The 23,923-nt window shown below is 46.5% G+C and overlaps 1 protein-coding gene across 8 annotated transcripts in view; it reads right to left on the bottom strand.

The window, feature by feature from the left end:
• TRRAP (transformation/transcription domain associated protein) overlaps positions 1-23,923 on the bottom strand; it is a 2,065,012-nt gene that overhangs the window by 352,585 nt on the left and 1,688,504 nt on the right. For all 8 annotated transcript variants that reach the window (XM_069647248.1, XM_069647247.1, XM_069647244.1 and 5 more), the window contains 2 exons: positions 15,926-16,117; positions 64-259 (listed from right to left, as the gene is read on the bottom strand). In XM_069647248.1, the coding sequence (XP_069503349.1) occupies positions 64-259; positions 15,926-16,117 (388 nt within the window). The remainder of the gene's footprint in view (positions 1-63; positions 260-15,925; positions 16,118-23,923) is intronic.

Consider the following 23,923-nt stretch of genomic DNA (forward strand, 5'->3'; position numbering starts at 1 on the left):
TGAAACCCGAGTATCACTGTTAAACTAAGCAATTAATTTGGAGAGGCAAGGCAGGAATCGCACCTTGGTAATGGTGCTGTCTCCACATAAAGATGCTGCTCCAGTGTGATAGGTCATCAGACACAATAGGAAGTCGGTTCCTCCAGGTTTTCACTACTGTCTTCATGTCATGCAGGCTGTTGTTCCTGCCTAGGTTTGTTGGTTGCAAGCCAGCATTTATTTGAGCAGCTTCCTGAAGTTCAATGATCTGCTGTGCAGCCTGTACAATTTAACAATACAAACATTTGTAGCCTTAATAGCATTATCCAACAGCAAAAAAAGATCATAGATCACAAAACTGGCAAAGAAAAGGCTAGAATCCCCAGTGCATAAGTAGGCAAGTTTGAATACAAGGAAAGATGGTATCCACTGTTTGAAATGTTACCTCCTTAACTGCCGCTGGCATATCTTTGAGCAGTGCTAAACCATTAACTGAAAATGCAGACACAATGTGTAGGTCACATTCATAGAAGTTGATGGGATTAAGTGTTTGGCATTGTTTGTGCGCACATTTGATAGACGCTGTTGTAAAGTGCTACATCAGGTTAACCTCATATGTGCAGCAACATTCTCCTTGCACTATTTATGTTGACAGACAACAGTCCCAAGAGCGAATCAGTGTGACAGAACAATGTAAGCTGACTTTCAAGCAGAGAAGCAGTCTTCACAATGTAGCAGCCACCAAAAAGGGAAAAATACTCACTGTTAATGTCCTTTCTATGGATTCCCCTCCAACATATTGCTCATCTGTATTAGGTAGAATTTCCTTCTTGAGTAATTCTTTCTACTTTGTGAAGTCCTGCAGCATTTTTGCTAGACTAAATGGATTTTTGGACTATTCCTCCTGAGTGAGGGCTGCTGTTTGTTCATGACGATTAGTAAACATATTATGACAACCCAGCTCGTGCGCGTTGAGAACTCTCTCACATGGACAACCTGATCAAACAGCGGCGTAAATAACAAAACTCCATCCAAGCCTCAAGGTACATATAAACGCACCACTTCGGTGGACATCTGCTGCAGGCATGGCTACCCACACGCACGCATCAGAATGCAGCAACGAGCTACGAAAAAATTCAGTACAGCTGGACACAAAGAGTCTCTTGCACTCCTGTGCTCTCCTGACCTTCCTCAGCACCGGTCCACATGCCTGACCTCTTGGGTTGCTTACTGGAGGCCGGCCAGCCCACCTAATTCATTATCTTGGCCAAAATGCACACACACATTCTAAGCCTTTTCAGCAAATTTTCCCATACTCTAGACTGTGGTCCCAGAGGGTGTTCCCCCCTACAAGCATGTTGGGACCATACTAATGGGAAAAGGCTCTATATAAATGACAACTACTACTACTAATACTTACTCATTCATTCTTTTACTCGAACCTTGGGAACCCTTTTTACATCTTTTGGGTACTTATTAATGGAGTTATGCTTTCCTCCATCTTTTCTGGTATCTACATTTTACCGTTACAGCACACAGCACTTTTTGTGCAGTGTTGCTGGAAGCTCCTTCAGCTTTTCTTTTTATTTTAACAGGGTTCACTACAGTTATCAGGGCAGGGTGACATGACTTTATCCCTCCTGTATTTTATTTTGTGAGTTCAGAACACCCCACCTTATGTGGAGTGCTGAGGGGAAACATCGTCTCCCTTTTCTCACTATTTCAGTAACTTAATTGTGGTTATAAGTTCATCTGACAGGCTGGTGGCAGTGTACCTTTTTGCACGACTTTTTGAGGACTTCTACCACAGGCAGTCTTTCTTAGCAGCTGCAGTAGGGACACAGGGGTCACCCATTTCCATAAAACGGTGGATGTACTTTTGTAAACCCTGTTCATGATGACTTGTTCCCTTGGAAAGCCTGCCAAGGTGCTCCAAGTGCCTGAAAGGACAGGAAGTGGGTGAGGTAACCAAAACTCCCCTAGTCCTTGTCCGGCGGCGTGCCTGCCTAGAACCAGTTTGAACTGGGGGCTGGCTGTCCCCCTGGACAGCCGCACCCCGGATTTTCATGAGGCGCTTGAATTGTGACTGGTGGGCTCAGCCAGTTTTCGTGCATAAAACTGGAGGGTCCTGGAACTGAACCTCAGAGTCAACAACTGGACTGAAGATCTGAAGAGGAATTCAAAGGACGACGCCCCAGCAACTTCCAAGCAACCACCAGAGCCGTTGAGTCACTGTTGAAGGCCCAACCCAGAATTTCGAGTGACAGGGAAGACCTCTTGAAAACGACTTTCTCCTGTAGACTGGTGGTAGGAACCAGTCTGAAGACCAGCTGCATTTTTGCACTGTCCCACGAAGAGGTGTGACCCTCTGTGGCTGCAAACTCCCAATATGTTGGGACCTGTGCCATTTTGCAGTGCAATGACGAGCGAAGCGCAGATCTGGCTGAAACCTCATGGGCAGTGACACTTTTCCACTCCTTGAGGTCCCCTCAGTTGAATCGATGACCGAGAACCTAAGTAAAGTCTCCCGGATAGGGGTGTCACGGTATTAGTTTTATGGCGGTACAATAACCTTCTTGCCAAATGACGGTATATCATGGTTATCGCGGTATAGCAGGTGGAATTAGCTAATCTTAACAAATATTTTCTTAAAAGGTCATACATTGACAGATTTATCATCACAAACAAATAGCTTTTCTTAAGTGGTCATTTAGGCTTTTAGCTCCCCCACTGGCTACTGGTGAAGATGAACATGTTGCCATCTTGATAATCTGCATGCCACAGATCAATGGAGGCTGATGGTAGTATGAGCTTGTGCGCATACACACACACGCGCCCACACACACTCTCTCTTGACGTTTCAGCCTTTAGTTTACTTGCGGGCCAAAAGATGTTCAATAATCACGGACATGTTAACCTTTGGTATGGCAGCAGGGAATGAGAGATGAGTGAATTTCACGGTGTGACATATGTAAATTCAATGATAGAACCAGGGAAATCCCCCATTGTCATATGTTTAGAAAACATTAGCCATTATAAATATGTAAACCCCAAAGACGCCAACCCAAATTAAATCCTTTTCGGCACTGTATTTATTCTTCCTATTGCTAACGTATTGATTTTGTGTCAGTCAGGTGTGGTTTAAGGAATGGCATTAAAAACTGCCCCAACTGAAACTACTTGCATCAAAAAAAAGATTTTTTTTTTAACATAGCCTTTTTGCATTTGATGTTCTTTAACTTACCATTAAGTCAATGCTTTTTAGTTAACTTACAAATATGCAGGCAGGATTTTCCAGCTGTAGCATGGTAGCATTTTGAAACTCGTCTCTGCACATATTTAGCTGATACTCTAGGAATCTAAGGCTGCAGAATTGGTCTTTCATGGCGCTCACTCGTTAATCGCCTTGAATGAAATAGTGACTAGTGGAAGTGTTATAATGCACATTTTGAGCAATGAGCTTGGTGCTCATTCACAGGTTATCGCTTTGAAAATTGGCCTTGACTTGCATTTTTTTGCAACAACATGGCATGGGCATCATGATCCCTCGCTGCCACAAAGTTTGTTTTGACAACTCTTTATCCCATTAAAGGAAGAAAAGTCACTCGTGTGCGGTCTGAAAGCCCATGTCATTGTGTTTCTTTTGTCAAAATGTCATAGCCAACACAGACACACCGCAAGATTGCATAGCGATCTAATCAATATAGCTTGTTTACCATCTGCCTGGTTTATTATGAAGGTCTGATGTCGGAGTCACCACTGACCATGTAATCCTAAAGGGACAGCGTTCAGTGGGCGCTGTTGATTTCTTTCTTGATTCCTGCAATACATGTTCATCATTTACCTTCTTAAAGATGGTGGCAAAAAAAAAATACCTTTGAAAATGACAAAGTTAAAATACATATCAGCACAAATATGACTTAGACCACCACTTCACCACAGCCCCATCATTACCGTTTTCCCCAGGTCTATGTGCATTAGAACCCTTGTGATGCGAGTTGAGAGGGAGGAATGCTTTCATGGATGGTGGCACAAATTGAGAATAGACATAAGAAATATTTCACCCCCATTTCTTTGGATACTTCAAATTGAATGTAGAATCTGTCCTGCTGTTTGAGTCCAGTGCCATATGCAGAAGGCAGGTAGGTGAAGGATAAAGAGAAGCAACTCTATTGCCAATGTGCAAATCTACACAGAGGAGAGTGGGGAGGAGGGGGGGGGGGGGTTATTTACCAGCAGAAAGCACTGATAGGGCCAGTGTTCACACAGTTTACAGCAGGGTCGGATTGGGGCATAAAATTGTATCGGGCACCAACATAAAAGTGGCCCACAGTTGCAAATGGGAATTCATTCCTTTTGGAACACTGTTTAATAGTACCCAAGGGAGAGATTTTCGATAAAATGTGATGCAAATTTTACATTTAAAAGTATATTTATTCAGCAACAGTGGTCAAAACTATTAGCCGCATAGTGCAGTCACTCTTCAAAATGCCCCACTTTGGCCAATTAAGTGGCCCACTTTGACCCAAAAAACTGGACCCCACACAAGCATTTCGCATGTTTAGTTCGGCCATGGGCCTATTGCCCATGGTCCATACCTGGTCTACAGAGCTAAAGTTGTTTGTGGACATGCAGCAGATGGGCATCCAGTAATTCCCCCCCTTTGAATTCTGGGATGTGTAGTTCCCCATCTTTCAAATTGGTGGGAAAACTACAAATACCAGAATTCTAAGCTAAAACAGAACTGGACGGCTATCCGATCCATGACCATGAGAAACGTAAGTTCCTTGAATCTAAACCTTGGGGAGAGTAATTCGATATGCATGACTTCACTGGCCGTCTTTTTTTTTTTTTTTACATTTTGCAAAGCAAGAGCTGTTCCAGTGTGTGTTTGCTCAGTGCAGTAGGACCTTAACTTACTGAACTAATGGCACATGATGCCAGGCTGAATCAATATATTTCTGCTCCTGCTGGTTGCATGGTTGCTAAGCAAAGTGCTCCTGGCTCTACTGTTTTGCAAGTCACTGAACGTTTTATTACATTTGTTTAAATATGAACAAAAGGAAAAATAAAATGCTCACTTTCATTTCAGGCCCTGAGCTCACCCTCGTGAAGTCCCTGTGGTCTTGCTAATTGCAAATTGAAAATCGGGAAAATCACCTTAGAAGATTTGACCTGTAGCGCGGAGCAGCATGACTGTGTGAAAACGTTTAAAATCTATATGCTGCCTTTCAAATAAATAATGCCTGAAACAAAATAACTTTGTTCTAGTTTGCCCATGAAATACAGGCCTGGCAGAGTCTATAAACTGGAGTCTCCGTTATGCTTATAGAGCCAGTCGGTCAGCTCATATTTACCAGCTTTTCATGGGGAACACAAAGGTTAAGGTACTGGGTAGCTTTCAACACAATTTGCGCAAAGTCGGCTGATCTTTGATCCGACTCTACTGATCACAGAGAAAGAGCGGTCATAGCAGCAAAGCTGCTTTTACTAATGTGGCCTCACTTTCCCTATGCTCTTGTCTGCCAAACAAGGCCGCCTTGGCAGACGGCACATCCAACAGTGCAAGACCAAGATTGTGCAGCACTTGCTTACTGAAGCCTTTCACAATCAGATTGAAAAGCGCACTTAACGGTATAAACGGTATACCGGTATAAACAGCGTGACGGTCATTATTGTTCAATTAAGTTGTTCACGGTATCTTTAACGGTATACCGTTACATCCCTACCCTCCTGAGACTAACACTTTAATGGGTATGTAGGAGCAGTTTTTTGTAATAATCGTGTACACCCTTTTGACATGGCTGATCTGGCTTCTGCCCGTAACTTAATTTCATCCCCTTTAGTGAAAACAGTTATCAAAACTGAGCACACAAACACAACCCCCCACACCAACAGAGACAAAAGTTAAACAGCAGAACGGCCAGCCTCCTAGAAGTTTATCATGCAAAGAACCAATCAGTAAGGAGTATCTGTGAAGCCCGCAGAGTTTAGTTACACCACAGTGCACAATGGGAGTAGAGACGCTCAGAGAGACAGAACACCAGACGTGGCGTCTTGCCTGAAGCCCCGCACTAGTAGTGTGACGCTGCCTCGCAGGTGAGAAATGAGAGCCATGGGTTGTGGGAGCCCAAGCGAAAGAGCCCAGAGGAGAAACCACCCACAAGCTCACTCACCCAGCGAGTAGGAACCAGGAGGAGACGCCCAACACAGCAGAGTCCAGTAGGAGAGTTGCACAAGTGGATCTGTGGCAAGACAAGGGGCAGTCGGTCTACATAGCCCTTCCAGGGAACATTGCTTGTCAAAAACAGGTATGTGGTGGGTTCCAAGGAATGGGAGGCAAGGCCAGAGAAAGAAGCCCCGGTCTGGGAGAGAAATAGAAAAGCACCAGAGAGTGGGGAGAGAAACAAAAAAGAAACGGTTTGGGGAAGAAGAAGAGACGCCCAGGAGTGGAGAGAGAAAAATCGAAACAAACCCCGGTGTGGGGAAGGAACAGAGAAGCCCAAGAGTTGGGATCGAAACCACAAGAAGCCCCGGATTGGGAAAAGAGACAGAGAGCCTGGTGTGGGTATAATGAATCGAGAGGCCCCGAGTGGACAGAGAGAAGCCTGGTGTGGGGAAAGAACCCAGGAGCCCAGAGTAAGACATTAGCAAGAACAAGCCAACGAGTGGAGAAGGAAGAGACTGAAAGCATCCCTGATTGTGGGTGTTTGAATAGATTTGTAGACTCTGGCCTCAGTGGCAGTGTTTAGGAGGCCACCCTAGTTTTAGTGAACAGGGAGCAAATTCTGGGAGTTTTGTCAAAATCAAGGTAGCTGTCATGATGCCCGCTCCCGGGGAGCCGGTTCAAGCCCTGCGTCCCCGAAAGCGGACATCCAGTCCCCAAGGAAGGACCCAGCAACCCCATAGGCGCCAGGCTCATTATGGAAGTTCTTGGGTGCACTTACCTGATGCAGACCATGCTGCAGGATCCCGGCCTCCTTGAGGCCTGAAAGGAACTACTTTACCTGTGGGACTAATTTACCATCCGGGCGTGGTCGGGGAAGGATACATACCTGAATGGAGGAAGGATACATACCTGGAACATCTTCCAAGGCTATTTAAACCCCAACCGAACAGCCACACGTGCTTCGCGTTGTTCTGCATCTAGCAGCTGGACGCTCACCGTGTCTGCTCCTGCACCCTGACTTCTGCCACGCCTGCCAGCATCCTGGATCACCTGCAAAGGAAGAGAAGAGAACAGAAGAAGGAAGAGTCCTTACCTGCTAAATCCGCATCCCGGAGACATCTCGCTGACAATCCTGAAAAGGAAGACTTTTATTAAAAGCTCATTGCGTCGATCGCTGCAGCGCCGCATTCCACTCACCTTTACAGGGCGCCTCCATGTTTAGCAGCGATCATCCGGATTCGCAGTCACGCCCCAGCGCCTAGGGAGAAAAAGACCAGAACAAAAGGTGAGAGAGAGAAGGGAATAAGGAAAGCTAAATTTCCATGTTAAGACTTACCTGTTGATTCATTCCCTCTTCATTTCGGGTCCGCGCCGCATCCTGGCATTTCCGTACCCCGGCCCCTATGGGGAAAAAGACACTAGCATTAGTACATTAATGCATGGACACAAGGGGAACCTCTTATCAAAAAACTTACCTGGAAGCCAAGCAAGTTTGCTTCTCACCAATCCGAAAATCCAGTGAAGTAACTGGATACCAACGCGCCCCTGCATCAGAAGAAGGATGGAGAGCTCGTCCTTCCAGACCCTAAGGTGAGACGCTACGAGGAATCACAGAAGTGTTTCGAGGAGGGTGAGAGGGGAAAGTGGGAGGCTGATTGCATTACCCCGCAGACAGTTAATCCCCTATTTTCGCCTAAAGAAGGATACTTCTGCAAGCCAGACAAGCCAGATTTGGGGGCCCGGTCCAGTCCGTCTTCCGAACCCTGCGCATCACCTTAGAAGAGGTCACAGCAGCGCGAACCAGGCCAGCGCCTCCGTGGGAGTCAGGTGAGCGTTACAGTAGCATGGAGAGTGGCCAAGGCTGCGGGGGGTCAGGGTTCTACGAGTCCACTCAGTGAAGCAATCATAGGAGTTGGGGAAAAAGAGAGGGGAGGTGAATTAGTCAAGGAGACATTAGTTGAATCACTCCCCACCTCCTCCCTCACAACAGTGGCAGTCACAGAAAGTCAATTACTGCTACTGGTTCCAGCCCAAGTGCTTCCTACATCACTATCTACTGAAAGAGGAACACTCCTACTTTCTTGGTGATCTAAAATCTGTATTAGTTCAGCCTTATTTCCAGAGACTGATGGCCTCTGTCCATACACAACTTCAAGTTATCAACTGTAGGGCATTCAGAGATGACAGTGACTGTTTCCATGAGTTTTAACTAGAGTGGGTGACTGTATAATACTAGAGAACTCATATTCAAAGTGTTCTGTTTGAGTTTAATCCAGATACTACACCAGCGGACAACATTGGGGTACCGAAGACCTTATCCTCATCGCTGTAACACCAATTGTTGAGAGGGATTTCTAAACTCTGGCCTGGTGGACAGAGATCAGGTGGCCACTCTAGTTATAGCAAACAGGGGAAACTCTGGGAGCTTGACCAAACCAATCAAGGTAACATGGAGAGTGGCCACGGCTTAGTCTCAGTAGAGGTGAGTGGGGTCAGGAGTCCACAATGTGTACACACAATGAGCAATCAAGAATTACATTTAGACAGGTAAGCACAAAATTACTTATAACACACTATTAAATGTGTGAGTAGGACTTGGAACAGGTGATAATATCACACAACAATGATAATATAAAACATATATCCAGTCACAGTTAGCCGGTGCAGAATAATCAATTCACTCCCAAAATACCTGAAAGGGAATGTAAGTAATTAGATATAGCACTGACACTCCCCAGGAATTGCAACCCTATTTAATAAGGTCCACCCCTAAGTTGATTGGGGTCTTGTGCCCAAAGTTCACAAAGTTTCCAAAGAGTTTTAGGAGTTGCGAAAAAGAGAGGGGATGGTTCCGGAGGATGTGAAGATGTGTCAAAAAGGTTGTCTAAGGACTTGACACGTAAGTAAAATGCTTTTCTAGCTTTGGAGAGCCCTTCGAACAAATTTTACCAAAACCAATAGGTCATAAAAGAAATCAAATCTCTTCACGAACTTTAAAGGGCCGGCTGGTAAGTATCGTTATAACTTACTACAGTATTCTGATTTTTTACAGACTTGGCAGGTCATTGGAGGGTCACCTGAGGTAGGTTTTCCCGCTGTTTGTTCTGGTCGTAGAAGCCCAGAAGCTGCGGGTGTAAAAAGAGTTCTGGTCAGGTACAGGAGCTGTGTGCAACCTCTTCTTGTGGAACAATGCAGCAGGCATCGATGCAGGACACTTCAGGATCCTCGACTAGATGCAAGAAACCCTGTTTCAGCAATTGCCACTGAAGCACAGCGATACAGGCGTCACAGATGTTGTGGCTGAAGACATCCCTTCAATCCCGGGACCCATCGATGCTGGGATGAAAAATCTTGCAGGAAGGCTACTTACAGGTGAAGCTGAAGACCCCTGAAGTTCCGATTCAAAATACGTAACGGCAACGCTTCTACCGCAGTAGCTCAAACCAGAGTTGGTCAGCCCACTGCATGGCCCCGGGACACTTAAAAAGCCGCCAATCCATAGGGCACCAAGAAGATGTTGAGACTGGTTGTTCCCGCCGGCCCAGAGGGTCAAAGCACCAACAAGGGTCTTCTGAGATCGGTAGCCAGGCAGGGCTCCATCGGGACTGCAGGTAGAATTGCTCATCAGGGATCGTCCTAGGGTCTTCCACGTTCATCACAGTTACACAGGATACTTGCCGCCTCCTCTTCAGATCTGCTGGAATGGCTGTAGGACTCCTCTTCCTATCCCAAAGTCAGGTGAGTGATCAGACTCAGCCCTCCAAATAAGATCTGCCCCACATATGAAAACCAACAGTGGTCCAATCGGGGACCACTGTGGGTCTCACTCATGCATGCACACCATACAGTCCCAACCCACTTCCTGGGACCCAACACATTGAGAGACACTAGCCCGCGAAAAAGTTCAAGCTACTTTACCTGTAACTCTTTTTCTCCAGCATGGTTCTTGCATGGATTCACATGCTCATGAATATTCCCCGACAGGTTGGGAATCTGCAGTAAAAAGAAAGCAGTTTCGCTTTAGACTGAAACTGCTCGTCTTCTCTAAAGCCAATCATTGTCCTTTGGGTCACACTGCCCCCAGCCAATGACACTTGTCCTCCTAAGCTCCACCCCTGGTGGCTATCTTCAGATTTGGTATTGTATGTTAAGTGGCAGTATGAACCAAGAAGAGCCAGAGGGGAAGATAGGAGGGTTTGCATGTGAATCCATGCAAGACCCATGCTGGAGAACAAGACTTACAGGCAAGTAACTTAAACCTTCTCAAGCATTGATATTCTTATTGATATTTTATTTGTATCGCGCTCGTACACAAGTGTTTCAGAGCGTACAAGGCAAGGAAGAACAAAAAACAACGATCTTACTAGGCCCAGTGATATTGAGAATGCGCAAGTGCACTGGTTAGGGAAGGGGAAAAGTGCATGGAAGGGGGGAGAGGTGGAAAGTGAGGAGCAAAGGAAAAACAGATAAACAATAAATAAATAAAAAGCAACAAACAGTGGTAATGCAGCCAGCAAGTGCTGGGTTTAAGGCAAGACAGGGTGTGTCTGGCAAGTGCAGATCCAGACCCCAGTGCAAGGGATTGGCAGGAGGCAGTGCGGGTGGGTGGCAGGTTGAGCAGGTACCTGGGCCCGGAAGTCAGAAGGTAGGCCAGGTGCACAGTGCCAAGAGAGAGCAGATAAACAGGGGAGAGGAGGGGCAAAGGCAGAAGCAAAGAGGAAGGTCTTAAGGTGCTTCCGGAACCAGAGATAGTTCTCCTCAAGTTTCAGAGTGGCAGGGAGGGCCCAGCTGAAGCCAGATCTACCGCCAGCTTGTTTCTTTGAAAAACAAATGCATGGGGTCTTGCATGGATTCACATGCTCATGAATACGATTACACAGCAGTACATATACACAACCACGCGAGGTGGCAAGGCTCAAACAGAAGCAATACACTTACTCCTGGAACAGACTCACCTCATGTAAACAGGCTGCGTAGCACCGCTTGACCAACCCAGGACTCCTTCTTGGAATCCATGTCGACAAGGTAGAATCTTGTGAAGGTGTGGGTGGACCCCCACGTAGCAGCCCTGCAGATGTCAAGCAGGGGAACACCAGAGAGAAACACAGTTGTTGGCGCAATGGCTTTGGTGGCATGGGCTCTCGGCCGGCCCGGAAGAGGTCTGTTAGCCAGACGATGACAGTGCATGGTACAGCCGTAGAGCCACCTGGATATGGAAGCCTTAGACAGGGCCTTCCCGTATCCCACAGGTCCAAAATTGAAGAACACCCAGAAAATGCTTTGTGGGTGCCACATAAAACATCAAGGCACGAGCAACAGCCAGCAAATGCAATGCCCTTTCAGTAGGTGTAGAAGGGCTTGCAAAGAATACTGGCAGAACCAAAGGCTTGTTAAGATGGAACTCCGAAGGCAACTTTGTCATAAAGGTGGGATGAGGCCATAGCACCACCTTTGTAGCGTGGAATATAAAGTACAGCTGCTTGCAGGAGAGGGCCTGGATTTCCCCGTCACGCCTGGCCGAGGTGATGGCCCTCAGGAAAGCAGCCTTTAACGAGAGAAAATTCAGAAGGGCTCAATGCATCAGTTTAAACAGAGGCCCCATGAGCTTAGTTAAAACGACATTGAGCTTCCAAGCCAGGGCAGGAGCCTTCAGCGGCGCAAACGTCCGGAAGAGGCCCTTGAGGAACTCATTGACCAGCCTTTGTGACTACAGAGGGGTGCTTGCCTGGTGCCCGGGTATACCAGCATATAGCTGCCAGATGAAACTTGATGGAGGCGTGAGCTAGCCCAGCTTTGTCTAGAGAAAGCAGGTATGGACGGGAGAAGCTGAAAAGCCATTGTTTGCAGAAGCATAATTTTCGGAGTCTTGCACTACACCGTGAAGCGCTCCCATTTGTGACTGTAACAACTCAACATAAAGAAAGCTCTGGCCTTGACCAGGATCTTCTTGCACTCCAGTGGCAGGGAATAGTGCCCGAACTCCAAGGTTTCAAGGAGAACTGTTAGGGAGAATTCTCATAAATGTGCCAATTCTTCCCACCTTTGAGCCCTCCAGCTCTTTTGCTAAACTTTGGGACTTTAACTTTTCAATTCAATGTGTTTTCTGTGTTTGTCTCTTTTTGGTTATGGAGTCTAACCACTCCATAGGCATCATCTTTTACAATTGGGTCACAACGCACCTTCAGTGCAGTGACACAGGGAAGTCTTTCAGATTTCCCAAGGTTTAAATACCTTCTCTGGGATCAACTACTGTTTCCCAGAACAGTGGAGTGAAATTGACTTCACTTAGCCCTGTACATTTCTAGACCCAGCACATCCTATCTTACAATAGAGTGCTGGAGGGGAAACTTAGTATCCCCTATGTCTGGTTACTCATGTAAGTCAAATGTTACCCTTTCCTCTCAGAATGGCTGGTGGCAGTGGTTTTAAAACGAACTACCATGATTTTTCTCGAACGCAAACTATTTGTAGCTACGGTAAAGTTAAATCGCGGAAACCATGTTTTTCAAGATGGCGCCCAGCAATCGTTGCTAAAAACAGGCCCCGGTCTTCTTTTTTCGCCATTTCTTTGTGGAAAGGTCCTTCTAGAGTTTTTCTCTGCGCACCAAACCAGGTTTGGTCTCTTTGTTCATTCCCCTTTGGCGGGCTTCAGGAGTGAGGACCGCCTCTGGCTCCAGATTGTCTGGGGTAGGCAGGAAGTGTGGGAGGTGGCTGAAACTCCCTGTGCTTAGTCTCCTAGGAGACCCAAATGCACTTTGTGCCGATTGGCTGGCTGACTGTCCAGCAAAGACAGCCACCCTGCTGGGTGAGTGGCAGCTAGGCTTGAATGAATGGGAGAGAACTGAATAAAAGGCGAGTCTCTTGCCTTGGAAGGCAGAGTCTACCACTGGAACGAGGGAACCGAAGAAGAGCTTGAAGAGGATGGCTGCTGCAACTCCTGGACCGTTGGTTTGCCCGATGAAGCCCTGCTGCAGGTCCGAATCTCCAAGTTCACATCGACAGAGAAGCCCTGCTAAGGACAACTTCTCCCTTTGAGTTGGTAGGACCAATCAACTCCCAAGTAAGCCACCTGGACACCTATCTCGGAGCTAGTCACATTTCCTCAGAGTGCTGCAGGAAACCGTAGAGCCAGGGAGAGGGGCACCAGCTTGTGTGCGTTGCTTGTAAACTGGCCAAAAGTGTTTGGAAGATCCTCAGGATTCCCACCACGTCGGACCGACTGAGCCTGAGCCTCCTCAGCTGAGTGCAGGACCTCAGAAGCAAGGACAGTCCACCTTGACAGCCAGAACCAGCATTGTTACCAGTGTGGTAGCTGAAACGCGAAACAGCCACTGAAATTGAAGTTTGCCATCTGCAAACTTTGACCAGTCTCAGTGCAGTGCAGGAGTTCCCCGGCGTCCCCCCTCTTGTCCCCACGACTGAGGACCAGGAACAGTGAGATCTGCAGAAACTGCCAGGAACAGAAGTCATCAGCTGCATCTTTTTCTTCATTGTAAGGTACTGTTACATAAGACTGAGAGAACTTAGCTCTCAAGGTGAAAGTGCTTGAAACTTTTGCAACTCACAAGCCTAATCAGCTTGTGACCCAACATATGATTCTTCTTTTTACAAACTACTCCTAAGAACTTGTGCAGAGACTTTTTCCGTTTAACCACCAGAACTGCTTTATCCTATCCAAGACTTTAACCCACTGACCTTGGCCTAGCCTATTGAATTGACTGTTCTGGTGAACTCAAAGTAATTACACTGTCTAATTCCCTCATTCAAAACTGCCCGCACTATTTGTTTGAGGTCGTGGCAAACAGAGCCACCGTAGGGGTACCGCACTGAGTGAAGTTCTCCTTGAGAAATTCCTGGCACACTGCCCACTCACGTGAGACCGTCCTCTTCCTGCTCAGAGTATCCGCCAACCCATTCTCTGCTCCCGCTAGATGGACAGCAGAGGCGGAATTTCTTTGCCAGGGCATCCGATTTTGACTCCCTGTCTGTTGGAAGGTTCAAAGTGGATGTAGATGGCCTGGAGCTCATGGTAGCGGCTTGAACCACTAGACCCTCAGGAGTAGGGTGTGTGGGCAGGAATGGCAGGTACCCCACGTCGCTAGTTTGTTTTTCTTAGTGAGTGCTGAGTCAACAGGTGTAAGCTAGCAAGGCTTCAACCAAAAGGTGGTAAAGGGGATCGGCTAAGGCAGCTTTGAAGGGCAACACTTTTGGTTGGAGGACCCTTGTCCAAAATGTCTGTCGGGTCATACGTTGATAGGGGCTTCGCAGGGGTGCCCAGACCCAATGCGCCCACCACCCTCTCACCGTCCTGCGGTACCGGGCATTAGCAGGTTCATAATGGGCAGCTTGCTGCATGTCCAGGTCGGGAGATGTGTCCAGCCCACTAGCATCATGGAGCAAGGGTGACCAAATCAGCTTGGTCAGCAAAGTAGTCATCTCCACTGGCCCCTACTACTGATGGCCCAAAGTCAATAGGCACTGGGTCCCCTTTGCTGGCGAAAATTGACCGCATTGTGTCAAAAAACATCGACTGAGGCTTGGGCATGAAAGAGCAGGCGATCATGGGCACTAATGTCATTGCTCCAAACAAGCCTAATGGTGCTGATGTCATCGGGCCCTTCGGCGCTATGACAGACTTCTCAATGGTCGTGGTCAAGCATGAGGGCATCAGACCTGACCTGGCTTCCTTGCTGCCGGAATCTCCAGGAACAAATGGAGCCATGAGAGCCTGCCGAGTCGAGACCTGGGTCGTACCAGCAGTGGCTGTCTTGAACATTTGGAGCATTGTCTCCTTGAAGGCCTCCCACTCTTCCCTCGACGCACCTGGACCCGGGTAAGTCTTATCCTGCTCCTCCGATGAGTCAGTCATGCTTGCGTCAATGGCGCCTCTTCGTTTAGTGCAAATATGAGTACAATGAGTGGCTCTGCGAATGCTACTTCTTCTTGGCCTTCCTATGATGCCTGTCCACTTTTCGGGAGTAGAACCCTCTGCATGTCTTGCCCTGATGGCTTGGTAGTCGAGCAAGCCGGGGATTTCGACGGTGCTTGCCCAAGCGAAAGCTTTGCTGACCTTTCCCATAGCGATTTGGGATTAATCTTCTGACAAGATCCACAATCCTTGATGGAGTGATCTTTCCCCAGACACCACACGCAGAAGGCGTGCAGGTCGGTGATCGACATCCTGGCATTGCAGTCCTGACAGTGCATGAATCAGAACACCTTAGGAGCAGACATACCAAAGAAGACCATTTGAAAAATGTAGTTGAAATCAAATTATATCTAACTGAAAAATTCTCTTCACAAGACTCCTGCCGATAAATGGTGTGCTTAGCACGTGGAAAAAAGGATCTAAAGTACTGGGGTGTAGTGATGTAGTATATATGTGACGGTCGACGTCCCGTTTGGAGCCGACAAGTGGCACGTCGAATCAAGAGGTATCGAGGGTCGAGTCAAGTCACACTATGACCCCTGACAAATATTTTTGAGCAGCTGACGCTGGAATGGAAATCTATCTGATGAGGAATCTGAGGGAGAATTTAGCCCATTGAAACACTATTTTAAAAGGAAAACCTGACATCAGAGTGAATTGTGAAGCCATTCATTAGGTATATACTAAGCATGTATATTTTGGCAAACAGATTATTTCCAATGTTTCTAGTTCACCTATGCTATGCTGCTATCATGTCAGGTCAAAATGAATTAATAAAAATGGAATACTAGTATGATTTAATAAAATCATAACCTGCTACCTTAGTAGAAAAGCCTTGAAATTCTTACCTGAAGCAGAGGTGTATGCACATGAGACACAACATACGGAAGTCTACGCCATTCTCGAATGGCAAGACTGCTGGCCATATCCACAAGGCGTTCTATATAATTCAGCTGCTGTTCTTCTGGATGGCAGATTGCCAAGTACCCACGATACATGTTGACTTTCCATGCCATCTCCTTTGGGCAGCTCAATTCCACCTAGGCACAAAAAGAGACAAACAACAGTTTTTTGTAAAACAAACAGGAATTACCTTGCTCTCTAATCCTACTAACTTCTCACCCAAACCAACCTAAACTCTACCCCTCTGTTGCAAGTTGTTAGGGCAGTTTTCCAAAAGTCCACTGTGAGGTAAGACTTGATAAAACTATCCCAATGGTTTTAGATCTCCAACTCTTAGTATCAGTATGTACTACTCATGCAACCTTGGCAAAGTGGCAAAGCAGTCAGAGAAAACATAAGAGGAAGTTGTGAGCTGTAGGCAAGTACACTGAACCTAGTTAGCAATGCAATGAACACAAGTGCAGCACAAGGGGGTAAAGGTGTTTAGGCGCTCTTGAGGAGGACTGAAAATGTTAGGCACAAGTAGGCAGCAGAAAGCAGGCTATCCGTGAGCTGTACAGAAAATACCCATGTCAAATGGGAGGAGGCGACAGTTTGCAGTCAGGCTGAGACAGGGCAGGCAGGAGGCAGCAGGCACTCAGATGGGGGTGAGATAGAACCAGGTGATCCGTCTGCATATCGGTGTAGAGTGGTGGCACAATCATCATTGTTCCGGAATGCAGGGATGCAGTTTGATTAGTGCAGAGTGGGCAAAGTACATTGCAGGCACCGCATCATGGAGGGGGGCTCACTCCAGCTATGGACAGGTCCAGACAGGGGCCTTGTGTGGGCTTAGGTGCTGGGGCCGACTTCCTCACCTGCCGGCTATGCCTAAGAACAGTAAAGGTAGCCAAGCAGGAGCAACGTGACTCCGTTAGTATGGCAACCCTCTGAGGCACTCCAGTGCTGAAGAAGAGGGTGGCCATAATAAAGAATGTGATGGGCCAACAGAGCTGGTGCTGCACGCACGTGTGGTCAGAGGAAATACAGGGCAATTTGCAGCATGGTGGACATGAAAAGACTGCTGCTGCTTAGACAGTAATTGCAATGGTGCAGAACACCAAGCTGCACACCAATGGGATTACCTTCATAAAAAAAGTCTCAGAAAGCATTCCAGAAACCAGGGCTCACTGCTTGGTCGGGCCATGGGAGGGGAGTGCCAGGAGACCCTCACGCCTCGAGCATGTACTGATGAATAAAAAGATTGATTTATCTATTATCTCACCAGCATAGCGCAACAGTATTTTAGCTGGATTTTGAATTAACTAAGTGTAAAAAGGAGTGCTAAGCGTGGGAATCCTTTATGACACCATGGCAATTTGGAGGCTTTTTGAGATCATGCACAAGTTGAAATATAGTAAGTGCACTGGCCTCTAGGTTTAGGCACGAGAGATAAGACTTGTATGGTCATCACAAAGTTTGGAGATTAAGAACATGAGGTACTAATGAGGTGAAAAGCCTCTTTTTCTGCTAAGCAGAGTCCATAACACCTAAGCCGACGATATCGCCATTAGTCCTGGGTTACCCAGAACAGATGGGAACCAGTCAGAGAATAATCCTCACTTTTCCATGGCGAATGCGCATTTGGACGGCCTTTTCACTTTGTGTATTGTGGGGTGCTCAGGGAGCATCAGGCTGGACATTTTGAAATAATAGCACATTTTTGAATAATAGGAGATTAACCTCACACTTACAGTGTATTTTTCTGCGACAGATTGAGCAGACATTTTTTTAAGTACTTCAGTACAGCAAGCAGAAGCATGTGGGACATTTAAGAGGAGAGCGAGCTGGTCAATGACATGTTCCTTCACTAAGTGATTTTTCAATAATAAAAAGGTGGCAAGACTGTTTTTCTGCCAACTAATACTGCAGCAGCAAGAAATAAATGATGCAATCAAGCATTTTATTATGCCTGTTAGACATCATGATAGCCTTGTGGCTTACAAAAATAAAAGAAGAACGCATTTGAAACCAAATCTTTTTTTAATTGGATTTTTTTCAGAAGTGGAGCCAGTAAACGTTTCTGAGTAAGTGACATTGCTTTTCTATGGTATTCCTTTTCTGTGGTGAAGGGAACACAGGGGTGATGATTTATCAATAGTTCCAGTTTAGTCACAAATAAATATACCCTATTTGTGCTGATAGTAGGCATTTGGAATGGTGCAGTTTAAAAGTCTGTATTGTATTTTGTTAAAAACACAGCTGCTAAGAAACCTAAGAAAACAAATAAGGGGATACAGTGTTTTTGTATTGTCCTGATGAAGGTCCTATCGCAATAGAGGAGGCTCCGAACCATGTTGTAAGGGAGACCAAAGAAATATTTGGGCCGAAACACAGCAGTGTTGATGGTTTTGTTTCAAACATTGTACAAGATGACATTTAATGATATCAGAAGTGTGTAGATGTATTCAAGAACAGCATCGGATTGAACATTCTTCTGCTGCAAACACATTACAAGGTTGTTCAGTTGTATATGAAAATTGAGCATAACGAGCTGCGGAAGACCACATACAATGCTATATAAAAATTGAGATGCTCAGTTGTGTCTTTATAAAACTCAGAATGAGACAGTATACTCACGTACTAACACCGATATATCAGATTGTGATATTTGTGTGTTTATGTATTCCTTGTGTTGTTTAACAAGAGGAGATTGAGTCCTGGAGACCAGAGTATGCATTGTTTTTCTCATATTTGGTTCCTATTAAAAGTTCTATTTGTCAAAAGAGCTGGGTGGGAGTATTAGCTGTGGTGCAATCAGGCAGGGTGGTAAAAAATATTGTTGTGTGATTAAGAATGTCCAATTGCATAGTTACATAGTACTCCCACAGTAGTACGTGGTATTCCCCCCCCCCTCCCCCGATTCCTGTTAATGATGCAGGAGCTGGGGTGCTGGGGAGGAAACTTCAGGACCGGGGCAGAAGGTATGTTTATGTTAATTTATTATTTATGTGTATTGATATGTGTATTCTTGTGTTATGAGTGAGTGTATGGTAATGAGTGCTTGTGTGAATGATAGAGTACTTGCTGTGTGAATGCTGTGTGCGTTGGTCCATGGAGCTGGTTTTGGCGAGTGGGGGGTTTGTACAAAAAAGGCACTTTAAAAATGCCTTTGTTGCACAATCCCCCTACCCACCTGCCAAAATCAGCTCTCCTTCTGAGGCGCGGTGGAGACCAGGGGGAGAGGGATGGTATTTTTCTTTAATGGACATCTACCATAGATGTCCAGTAACAAATTCCATGATTTCCCTAAGCCCCCCAGCACCTTGCATACACACAATCACGTCGATTGCGCGAGTGTGTTAGGCGCTGCGAGGCCCAGGGGACAGAGATGATATCTTTTACTGGAGATCTATCATAGATGTTCAGTAAAAAATACCATGGCTGCCCCCTATTCCCTCAGTGCCTCGAATACACACATAATAACGTTGATTGTGCAAGTATGTTAGGCGCTATGAGGTCTAGGGGACAGGGATGGCATCTTTTTACTGGACATCTATCATAAATGTCCAGCAAAAAATACCATGCCTGCCCCCTGGACCCCTCAGCGCCAATTGCACACTGTTTGGTTTTTTACCAAATGTTTTTTAAAAAGGTATGCTCTAAAATGCCACATTTTTACCCATTATTCTGAAAAAAATCCATGGGGGATACCCCCATCCGCCGAAACCCCCTTGATTGCCTCGGGCTACCTTGCTACGCTTGGTTGCAATGACATATCTGGGAGAAATATGTATGCCCCTCCACTTAAAAAATTCACCAGCAGCCACTGGCCCTGGGACTGTGCTGGGAGCGGGGTGGGACTGGGACTGTGCTGGGGGCATGATGGGGGGATGGCATGGCATAGTGGTGGGAGAAGGGTGGGGAGAGCCCAGGCACTCTGGAGGGGGGAGGAGGGAGAGCCCAGGGACTGGGTTAGGAGTGGGATGAGGGAGCCCAGAGACACTGATGGGAGCAGGTGGAGGAGCCCAGGCACTATACTGGGAGTCGGGTGCGGTGATGTAACGTGATCTTTCATAGCCATTTGGAGTTACTGTCCAATTGGCATTTTTGGGGGGGCCCGGCCTGCCCATATTTTGCTCAGGGGCATGGGGTGGGGGGACAGGCAAAAAACATTTGAAGACCACTGCCTTAGAGGATAAACAATGATGGTGGGAGGAACCTCTTGGAGAGGGGGACCTCTTGCAATGTTTCTTCTTCCTCGTCTTCCTTTTCCTTTTCTTTGCGGAGGGCTGGTTAATGTTCAGAACTGCGCCCCGCGTCGTGCGACCTGAAACTAGACCGCAAATCCTCACTTCTAGGATTGTGGACGAAAATATAGAGCTTTGCCACCCTTTCCCAGAAGGCCTTTGGATGCATGAACTGGCACGACCCACAATCCTGGGTGTCGTGACCGTTGCCCAAGGAGAAGAGACAGATCCAGTGCAGATCTGAAACCGACATCTGTCCGGCCGCATTCCACAAGGTTTTAATCCAGAGCCCTTTGATGGTCGGCACGGCGTAAAGAAAAATGTGCTTTAGTGAACGTGTTCTGATGACCTAACAGAGTGTGCAAAACAAAGAAACTGAGATCTGCGGCACATCCATATATACTTGGCCCAACGCCAAGTTTGGCGCGGGCACAGCCGATGTGCTGCACCCCCGGGCAGCAGAAAGGTTTTAGAACAGCTGCTGCGCTGGAATAGGGGCATCATAGATAAAAAATCCATGGGAGGACTGAATACATCAGAACAAAAAATTACCTCTCAGTAATGTTCCTTCTTATGAATGTCTGGAGACTAAGCCTGAACTGCTCTCCACTTTACCTTGATTGGGTTTTGGGTAAACGGTATGTCTCACTATTCACCATAACCAGGGTACCCTCCTAAAATCTGTCCATCAGGGATGATTTTAGAAATCCATCTTCACAGCATGTACTAGGTACCACTCACCCAATTAATGCTGTACCCCATTCTATCCAGAATTTCTGTTCTTAAACGACTACCCATCCCAGAAAGCCATACAGTGCAGTGGACCTGCCGTTCTATATGAAAAGAAACCACAGGCGTCGCCGAAGAAAAATAAACATTAACGCTGGTCCAGTAGGGCGGCTCACTGTCATTTTCTGACTCATTGCATTAGCAGAGCAAACCAGATGAACCACAACGATGGGACAGCATTATCTACATTATGAGTGAGAAGAGGGTGAGGCTACAGAGCATTTTAATAATCACCTGCAGCTGCGGCACAACACCAAGAGAAACAAGAAAGATTGATTGGCCAAAACAAGCAGATCAGAGGAACCAAAGAGGAGGGCATGTTAAGGAGGACAAGGGAAATAAGAGGCATTAAACTTTGCGAGAATCAGACGGGATGAAAGGTGTTCGGTTGCAGCAGATGCACACCAAAATAGGAGGTGCAGGAAGGGCGGAGTAGCAGAGCGATTCTGAGATTTTGATGGACCGGGTTACAGGTGAGGTGTTTGTTGCAAGAGGGTGGTACTTGATTGAAAGAGTGTGGCTGCGAGTAGTTTGCTTGAGCGTGCAAAGGGCGTTAGGTGTAGTGTAGCAGGATAAGTGAGATTAAAAATAGTAGGAAGAGAAGAGAATGAAAGTGTGAGAACAGGAAGGAGGATGGATAAGTATAGAGGGTAAAGGGCAGAGAAGAGTAGACCGAGTAGAGAAGAGTTTGTGTGACCATCAGAGAAGGGGAGGAGGTAGGGGGAAAAAGAAAGAAGACAGTCTGCTCATGTATAAATAATTCAATCTTGTACAAGAGGTTAACACATGTTGGGCTTGTTAGGCAAAGTTTGTATGCAGTACCCTTAGGGTGCACTACAACAACTCTTGACTACAGGTAATAGGAAACCCAACCTTTGGTATGAGCTTGTACTACAGTTTTGGTAGCGTGTTGAGCAGCCACGCTTATCTCAAGAGGGGTCAATGTGAGCTGTAGGGGAGTTACACAGAGATTCACAGTCACAAGTATCCAAATAAACACTTACACACAAGGTTCTTGAATAAACAATTATTAATTTATTCATCAGTCCGTTAGAGTACGCCTTCTTCAGAAGGGAGCAATATAAAAGTAACACTCAAATACACTTCAAAACAAACGCTTAATATTCTAAAATCAGTCAAGACCCTTTTGGGATGGCCCGCAGACACAACCTACACCCTCAGGTGACTTCAATAGCTAGGGTGCTGGGGCCATTAACATCTTACTGTTTGCATTTAGAAAACTGTTAGAAATTGGTAAAAGGAAAAGGTTATTAGAACACACAAGAGACCACAAATATTCTTAAGCAGGCAAATACTTTTGGATTCCCTAAGCAGAGTCATTCAGTATAACAGGCTAAGCCAAAGTCAATGGGCAAAAGTCTCATATAGGATGAAGCACCTCTGGTAGGTAAGTAGAAAGTCTTTGCACAATGTTTTAGAAGTCTTCGAAGAAAATAAGAATCAAAAGTAGGGCCACAAGCTGATTAGACTTGTAAGTAGTAGAGATGCAAGCAACTCTACAATGAGAGGTAAGTTCTCTCAGTCTTTACAGTACCTTTGTATTGAAGAAAAAGCGCAGCAGATGCCTTCTGTTCCTGTGCAGCTCTGCAGATCTCTCTGTTCCTGGGCCTCAGTCATGGGGACAAGAGGGAGGACTTCTGGGGACTCTTGCACTGCAATGGGACGGTCACTGATTGCAACCGGCAATCTTTCCAACAAGTGGCACTTCAGTGTTTCTGCTCCTCGTGACTACCGCTAATATCAACACCGCGGTTTATGGCTGTCGAGATGGACTTTCCTTGCTTCTGGGGTCCTGCACTCTGTTGAGGGTGCTCAGGCTCGGCCAGTCCTGCTTCCTGGGAGTCTGGAGTATCTTCCTGGAGCTCTTGGCCAATTTAAAATCAATGCACACAATCTGGTGTTCCTCTCCCTGGTTATTCGGTTTCCAGCAGCAACTCTGTAGAAAAGCAATCGGAAGCGAGAGAATGTCCAGGTGGATTACTTTGGAGTTGATTGGTCCCACCAACTCAAGGGGAGAAGTCGTTCCTTGCAGGGGCTTCTCTGTCAATACGAATTTGGAGTTTCAGCACAGCAGCGGGGCTTCACCGGGCAAACCAACGGTCCAGGAGTTGCAGCAGGCGTCCTCTTCAAGTTCTTCTTCGGTTCCTTCGTCCAATGGTCGACTCTGCCTTCCAAGCCAAAACACTTGCCTTTTATTCAGTTCTCTCCCATTCATTCCGGCGCAGCTGTCAGTCACCCAGCAGGGTGGCTGTCCTTGCCAGACAGTCAGCCTGCCAATCACTAGAGTGCATTTTGGTCTCCCAGGAGACTAAGCGCAGGGAGTTTCGGGCACCTCCCTCAATTCCTGGCCACGCTAGACACCCTGGAGCCAGAGGCAGACTTAAGTTGTGAATCATGCCAAAGGCAAAGCAAACAATGGGACCAAACCTGGTTTGGTGTGCAGAGTAATTCTCAAGAAGGACCTTTCCACAAAGAAATGGGGAAAAAGAAGACTGGGGCCATTTTGACAAAAATGACACCCTTGTGTGCTTTACTATAGCTGCGAACGCAGCCCGCATTAAATGCAAACCACAGTAGTTAAAACGAAACCACTGCCACCAGCCGTTCAGTGAGGAAAGGGTAACATAAAAATGTTAGATGAGAAGCTATACAAAGGGGATACTAGGTAACCCCTCCAGCACCCTATTGTAAGATAGTGGGTGCTGGGTGTAGAAAGTTACACATGTAAGTAAAGTCAATTTCACTTTACTGCTCTGGGAAACAGTAGCTTATCCCAGAGAAGGTATTTAAACCTTTGGGAAATCAGAAAGACTTCCCTGTGCCACTGCAATGAAGGTGCTGTGACACACAATTTTACAGATGATGCCTATGGAGTTTGTCAGACTCCATAACCAAAAGAAACAC

This window comes from Ambystoma mexicanum, chromosome 2q, assembly GCF_040938575.1.
Source record: "Ambystoma mexicanum isolate Mex_15411 chromosome 2q, UKY_AmexF1_1, whole genome shotgun sequence".
Classification (NCBI taxonomy): Eukaryota; Metazoa; Chordata; class Amphibia; order Caudata; family Ambystomatidae; genus Ambystoma; species Ambystoma mexicanum.